At 35.7% G+C, this 8,057-nt stretch overlaps 1 protein-coding gene across 2 annotated transcripts; it reads right to left on the reverse strand.

Moving 5' to 3' along the window:
- Window positions 1–3,966: 3,966 nt before the first annotated feature.
- LOC120149011 (two pore potassium channel c-like) lies at window positions 3,967–5,671 on the reverse strand. 2 transcript variants are annotated; one of them, XR_005518421.1, is made up of 3 exons: window positions 5,435–5,671; window positions 4,698–4,944; window positions 3,967–4,075 (listed from the first exon to the last, which is right to left on the reverse strand). XR_005518421.1 is itself a non-coding variant. In XM_039161955.1 (2 exons), exons 1-2 carry the CDS (start codon window positions 5,665–5,667, stop codon window positions 4,788–4,790), a joined length of 390 nt encoding a protein of 129 aa, XP_039017886.1. In that variant the 5' UTR covers window positions 5,668–5,671; the 3' UTR covers window positions 4,556–4,787. The 2 variants fall into 2 exon arrangements, 1 of the variants encoding a protein (XP_039017886.1); XM_039161955.1 differs by lacking the exon at window positions 3,967–4,075 and having other exon boundaries at window positions 4,556–4,944.
- Between the last annotated feature and the right edge of the window lie 2,386 nt (window positions 5,672–8,057).

Below are 8,057 nucleotides of genomic sequence, written 5' to 3' on the forward strand. Positions count from 1 at the left end.
AAAATAATTTAAGTGAGTAGATCAACCCTAAAGCTATGTCAATACCTGAATGGCATAGATATTACTGGAACATGTGTTCGTATTCTCAAGTTTAGCTCGATGATAAATTTTGGAAGTATTCAACTCAGCTCAGCTCTAGATCGTATTCAGTACTAAGAATTAGACGTTTGTTCGACAAATCAACCACGAATACCAAATTGAATGGAATGAAAGTACAACATGTATCTGAAATTCAGGAATGTTTGAATTACTCTGGAAAATCCTAAAGTAACTGGAATGGACATGACTGCTAAATGAACTAGGTAACCTCAATGACTGAGGATTTAATAAGTAATTTGGATAACTCTGGAAACTCTGATGAGTTTGCGTAGTATACAATTACAATGGGTTATGAACAAATTAATCAAGTACGTCAGCATTTCATGATATTGTGGAAGTGTGGAAATGAAATAAAGATATTGGAAGATTTATTCAACGATGATTCCGAAAATGGTCTATGGACAAGAATTGTGGTATTAAAGAGTAAATACCCTGTAAGAACAATGAATTGACCAATCGACAGGCATTAGTTCTGCGAACTTTTCATCTAAGAGTTGTCTGATAATCCGATCAATCGACATAGAATATAAATGTCCTGAACCTTCATTTCTTTCTTATCAGCTCAAGTCACATTCTGAATAACTGATGATTCTGTCAGTCATTGAACTCTTTCAATAGTGATTCTGAATTCTGATATTCTATCGGTATACTGAAGATCCATATTCCTCTACTTGTTAAGATTATCCAATATCTTTGAATACTATCTGTAAATTCTGGTGTGTTCCCTACTCACATGAATATTTTATTTGATTTTCAATTTGAATTCTGATCTGATACTTGACATGGATTCTGATCTAATATCTGACATAGATTCTGATCTGATACTTGACTTGGATTCTGATCTAATACTTGACCTGGAGTTTGATATGATACTTGACCTGATTTATGTTTTGATTTTTGATATATCCGTTTACGGACGGACATATTTACTTGGGGGGTAATGTTGGAGGAAGTATACCTGGAGGCTCATCGGCTGTGTGCTCAGGGCCTTATTTACCGGTTCCTCGGCTGTGTGCTCAGGGCCTACTGGACTTGATGGTGGGTGTATGGTTCTGGGGAACCTACACAATTTGGACTTGTTGGATGGGGGTATATATATATATATATATATGTTTTAAAAAGATCTGAAAAGTTACATGATTTTTGGGAACACACTAGAAAACCTATTTTGATCTCCTGAACTCAGTCATCCGAAATATTTCTCTGAACTGAAAGCTCATTGTCCGTAACCACCTGAAATATCAGTAGGATCTCTGCTCAGCATAAAAATCTGTAAATGTTAGGAAACAATAAGGAAATATATTTATCTGTATCTGCACGTTCATCAGCATCATCTGGTAGTTTTGTATTACTGAGCTTTCCAAAGCTCACTCTATTACTCACTTTTTCAGGTTAAAAGAATTGTACCAGTGCATCTATCGACTTCAGTAAGAGAGTTCGTCTGGCGTTGTTGCAGAGTATGGTACATGTGATTAGGGGGCATGTAATTGTATTTTGATTTATATACGAGTTTGGAAATCTGTTTTATTTTTAAATAGTGAAAACTGATTTTATAAGTTACATGTTTCAATAAAAGTTTTAAATTTTTTGCTATAATTACAGTGGGTCACTCCGGTGGCCCAAATGTGACTTCCCGGATCGAATCGGGCTACCTGCATTGGTCTGGGGGGTTACAGGAGCATGTGGTAAGGACTTACCCTGAGCAGAAAATAAAGGAGCCTGCGGTAAGGTCTTACGAGTCATAGACTAGACTTGAGATACTTCTTCCAATAATATCCCCAATGACAATAATAAACATGTATTTGTTCGAGTGAAACAATAGTTTAATTCATTAAAACATGAAAATATTCCAGACTCAGAAATCATATAAAAAATACAGAATTCAAAGATCATATCAGAAATGTACAGTAAATCATATATCATATAAATAGTATTCAGAAAATCATGTATAGTGCCGTAAAAATATTGAGTATTATTAGATATCTAAAACAGTTTAGATGAACAGTTTAAAACAGTAATGTAACACAATTAGGAAACACACATGTACTGGTCTGAGTAGTCTGATAAGAAAGCCTACTACTAAGTCTACCGATCACGATCAATGATAATGTTAGATCCTACGAATAGGAAAATCCATATCGGAATCCTAATATAAATAATAATAATCCCTATTTAAATAATTTAAAGAAACCTACGAGTAACTCTCAAGGAACACGGATCATGTAGATTTGACAGACGGGAAGCACCGAATCTAACTGACCCTCGGTCAGGTGAAATATGAGTACATTCATAAAAATATATTCTTGAATCAATTCCATAACCAAATCTCAAAAAAATATGCAAAAATGCTAAAAATACTAAGTATTTTTGGATTAACGGGCTCGATTTGGGGATTTTCGGTCTTAATTTGACAAAACGTATTGCGGAATCAGACTCAGGACGTCGAAAAAGGTCAAGATGGAGGTTTTCGAAAAAAGTCAACGCCGGTCAACAGTCAATAGTCAAGTAGCCCACCAGGCGGTGGAAATTTCCCACGCGAGTGGTGGTGCGTAGGGGTACGTGCGGGGCCTTACGGGGTCAGAAAAATTATGAAAAAAATTCTTGAATGCATTTTAAGGGGTTTTGAGACACTTATCAATCTCGATTCACAGCGGTTAATGGCGGAGAGCTCGATTTCTTAACGTTGGAAACTTGATCTTCCTCACCCCCTCATACGCCGGCGGCAAAGGAGACAAGATGGATACCGTTGGATTTGGTACGATGTAAGGAACACGAACCACTCGGGACGATGCAAGGATCACGATGATGCTGTATGTGTTGAAAACGAAACAATATTCGGCGACGAAACGTCGATTAAAGATTTGGGGGTTATGTAACACCCATAACCCGTATACACGAACAAATACGAGTTACAGATGTCATATCATAAATTCAAAACATTTCTTTAATTGAACTAAGTAAAATTTTTGTTTCATTCAAACATAACCAATTTCAAGCAGTGATAGACATTTATGTTTAATTTCATAAATTAAATAAGACTGTCTAACACGTTTGATTTAAAACCCAATTAATTTTTTTAATCTTAATTTAATATCATATGCAAACATTCATTCTTATATACATGCTAGCTATAACTTTTAGAACACAATAGGATGTCATCATTGTTACCTATAAATATTTCCTTGGTGATTGATGTCAAACTCAACTCCTTACTCCTTTTCTTCCTTTTTCATATGCGTGAAAATAATCACACGCTAAGTATACACTTAGTGAGACAATTATATAAATATTCAAAGCAATGCAACACATAATTTAAAGGAATAACATTATTCAATACAATATGATCACTTTACCTGTATACCATCTAGGTTACCATAAATTAGCATGATATAACCAAATATAAAGTTTCTTACCAATATACTTGTCATTTATCCCATAAGCCTGTAATCTTATTTTTCTGTTTATCATTTATTAACCAATAAACATTAGCCCAAATGTAAATCTATGAAGACCTTGAGTATTCGAGTTAAATATGCACCAAAGTGCTAATACACATAAAGTCGTGCCCACCATATGCACTTAGTGATCTTACATACTATAGTACTGCACTAAATGTCCTTACACATTAATGATAACCCGATTATGCAGCTATTAGATTCTATGACATATCAATTACACCCTGTCATTCAATGACTTACTTGGGTATATAGTTTATTTATTTGATTCATCATTCACAAAATATATTATCATAATTTAATATTAGACAGTTAATACTCAAAATATCATTTATGATAAATATCATATATGTTCATGATAAATATCTAAGGTAACAAACAATAATCAATGCATTTTATGCTTGGAGGGGGGCGGAGAAACAACAGAATCTGTAGGTAGATCCATCCATGCTCAGCCTGTTCCCTGTCTTTGTCTATCTCTCCCATTTCTCGATCTCTTACCTCGTCTTGGCTCGGTGTATCTGTTAAATCCCCGAAAGAAACCTGGCACCTTTGATGTCTAGGGCTGTATGCCGTCATATTAGCTATTTATGCTAAAACACCAAAAGGGTTACAGACAACAGTACATGTTCTAAACTGACTGTGCTAGAAACTTCAAGTGCCGGTTGGCAGTACAAGAATGTTTTCTGGTGGGATCAACCTGTACTACATTTCCATCTGATGGTACTTACACAGTCTCCAATGATGCGTTAACTCTTGCCAAATAAATTACTTTTAAGAATTTAAATGCCATTAGCACTCCGGAATCTTCGAATAAACAGAATTTACCTGCAGCAATTAGGAATAATATTTACCTGCAAGATCTCTCAGCTACCTATACAGTCAGAGAACCTTTGCAAACAACTTGTGATATAAAAAAGAAACATAAAGGTAAAAAGAAGCATCATTTAGGAATAATATTTACTTTTCATTATATTTCAAGAGTCCGGAACTCCGGATGATGGATACATAGGAAACAAAGATTTTACAATTCGAATTTGAATGAGATCAGAAGCATCTTGTTGCCCTTTTCTCTCGTGCCAATTCCATTTTTTTTTTACATCACAACAGCTCGACAAAAATCATAGAATTGGGATTTCTAACCTGAATGAATACCCAATTTTACATGCAATGGCCATTTCCAAGAACGAGGCTAGAATCTCCAGCCAAGTGAATATAATTAACTTTGTCTGCTCAGATTCGCCAGTGATTTTCTAATAAGAGATCAGGAAGAGTTATTTTCCCTGAGTTATTAGTATCAAGCTTGCTGAACTGATCGCATATTTGCAATATATCCTTCTCCCCAATCTTTCCCATTTCTTTGAGCTTGTAGATCACATACTCCGATTTACTGCGATGAAAGGGAAAACCGAACAAAACAAAAACATTATTACCACATGGTTTTTGTAAATTAAATGTTGATGCAGGATGTGGTTGATGTGGTAAAATGATTGGGTCTGGGGTGGTCTTACGACAGGCGAACGGATTCTTCATTGCAGCAAGATTATAGATACAAGCTGGCCATAAGGGCACATTTTTAACGGAGACGATTTTCCTTGGTATTGAATGGCTCTTGGAATGCAGGTCAGGCATGTAGAGATTAAAAGCAATTCTTTAGTTGCGATTAGGTAACTACAGGCAACGATCATTTAGTATCAAGCTTGAGGCATCTAATAGAATGATATAAAATCTCTTAGTGCTAGTTTTAGGGTGATCTCTTTCAAACATGTTTTTGGGACAGAAATCAATCAGCACATCACCTTTCTAAATTCGCGACAATTCTGGCAACATGCATTGAGCCAAGTTCAATCGAAAATAAGCTAGAAAGATTGAAACCCAACCTGATAAAACCGTTGTTATTGATGTCAGCAGCTAGCAAATCCTCAATAGTGATATCTCTCTGCAACACCCACTCAGCAATCCTCCTATGCCTCTTGTTAACCCTTGCTTCAGCCAAATACAGAAAAGCTCTAGCAACAGCCAGCTTGGAAAGCAGAAGCCAGGCACTGGTAAACAACCTTCCGGGCAGAGTCTTAAACGCCCGATCACCGTACCCAACCGTAGTAACCCACATAACCGACAAGTAAGACAGTCAACGTGTCTTCTGCGGACTGAAGACGCCAGGTAAGCTTGGTGTATTCCTATTTTGCCTGTAGACGCCTGTAAGCTTGAAGTCTTCCTGATTGACTTGAAGATCCCAGGAAAGTTTAGTGTCTTTAGTTTGATACTATACATTTCACCCTATATGACAAAATAATCTACAAAGTAGATTATTTGAGGAATTAAATAATATTTTGTCTTATTTGGGCCATTTTGTCCTGGTAAACTTATTGAGTGATTTTAATTATTAAAAGAAATATTATTTTTTTAAAGTCTTAAACTTGAATAATTATGTTTGTAAAATATTTATTATTACTAATTAAAGAAATTATTAACCAATATTACGTTATAAACCCCTAATGTCCTTACAAAATCTCTTGTCAGATTGGTAAAAGCAAATATAAGAATAAAATAAACATATAGTTCACTAAACAAGCTCGGGAAAAAGAGATTATATAAAAAAAGGCGATCTGTGCTAAATATGGAGAAGTTGTAGAGAGATGGAGGATGCGGATGTGAACCTCGAAAAACGGATAAAACTAATTTAAGTTACATAGGTTACATAGAGGAATAAAACTATGACATCGATATGATTATAAAGATTAAACTACTATTAAATAATAACAATTTTATTTTAGTTAATGTCGCTACCATCTTTCGGTTGGATTTGGAATTGGGTTTTAACTTGAATAATTGAGTTAGAATCGTCACCGATTATTTTAAAATGAAATTTAGGTAGATCATACACCATCTTACCTGATCTGCGTTTTACCAGAGACGTGTCGGGTTCGTGAGTCGATTACGGTCAAAGAAGGATTAACACCCTTGAACCGCCCTTTCGGTACCAATTAATTTGTCCTTATTTACGAAAATTTAAATTAAAACTTAAAAATTCAATTCGAATTACTTACCTTTAATCGATTGAGATTACTACTAGAAAAGTCAGAAAACAATGTTAGATAGAAAAATAGACAAGTAAAAAAGAGAAAAAAAAGGGTAAAAACATAAAATAAAATAAAAAATATATAATAGTGATAAAAATATAAAAAATAAACCAAAGAAAAAAACATATAAACTACAAAAAATAACTAAAATAAAATAAAAAATAAATCAAAGAAATAAAAAATGAAGTAATTAAAATAAAAAAAGAAAAGGAAAAGGCAAAAAAATATTATTTTCAAAGTAATGAAATGGAACCAATATGAAGTAAACATAAATAATACTAATATTAATAAAAATAATAAATAATAAAATAAAATAAGACTTTAGGGGTCAAATTACAAAAATATAAAATAAATAGGGATCGAGTTGAATAAATTGAAAAATCAGTGGCCAAATTGCATACAGTGACTGAAATGAATTGCGACTCAAACTTGCAGGGACTGCGGAAAGGATTTAAAAATCCTTTATTTGCATAATGGTCCTTGATATATAAATACCCCAATAGCCCTTTCATGTTCACATTTTCTCGCTAAAACACTCTCCCCTAAATGAGAGAATCTCTCGGCCTTTCTCCCTTCCCCGATAGTCGGTCCAAGCCTAGCCACCACTCCGGTGACCAACCCCGTCGTGCCTTTTTCGCTCCGACCGACGGCGACGGCGGCCGGAAAGAACCCAAACCACACCAAAATGACCCTCTCACCGTCCTAAATACTAACCCGAAGTCTAAATCCCCAAAACCCCCCACCAATCAGCGTAGATCTAGTCTGAGATGTTCGACCCTTTACCTTTCTCGGCATGCCTTTTCCACTTCTCGGTGGCTCTTTCCTTTCAAACCGAGACTAGAACCGCGTCTGGTCCTTGCTTTGCTTTGCTTCGGCTGTTTTGGATTTATCCTTGCATCACTTTGCTTCGACTGTTTTTGTATTTGTAGATTGTTTTGGTTTTTCTTTTGCTTTCTTGTGGTTCCGTGATGGATTCGATGATGTTTGGTTTACTGTTTTCGATGTTGGCTTCGATTTGTTCTCTGGTTTCGATATGTTCTATTGATCGATGTTTGACGATATGTGTTGTTGATCGTGTGATGGTTGTTCTCCTTGGTAGTGGCTTGGTGGGGGTATTTATACCCCCATCGGTGGCCTGTTGGTTCCGATTATTACAGTAACACTCGTCGTTGACTGGGGATTTTGGGATAGGTTAGTCCCAATTTCCCCGGCCAAAAATCTCGCGTCGTTGTGACGTCCCTTGACTGGCTCTCGATCTCCCTGTTCCCCTCTTATGCGTCGCCTGACTGGGATGTGTGTGTGAAACCCTAATCGAATTTGGGCTGGGTCAGACCCAAACCCAATTGGGCTATTGTTGGACTGCCCCTTGGACCCGATTTTGGACCCTGGACAAAATGAAATAAAATAAAAAGTAAATAAA

This window comes from Hibiscus syriacus, unplaced genomic scaffold (genome assembly GCF_006381635.1).
Source record: "Hibiscus syriacus cultivar Baekdansim isolate YM2019G1 unplaced genomic scaffold, ASM638163v2 tig00002793_pilon, whole genome shotgun sequence".
NCBI lineage: Eukaryota > Viridiplantae > Streptophyta > Magnoliopsida > Malvales > Malvaceae > Hibiscus > Hibiscus syriacus.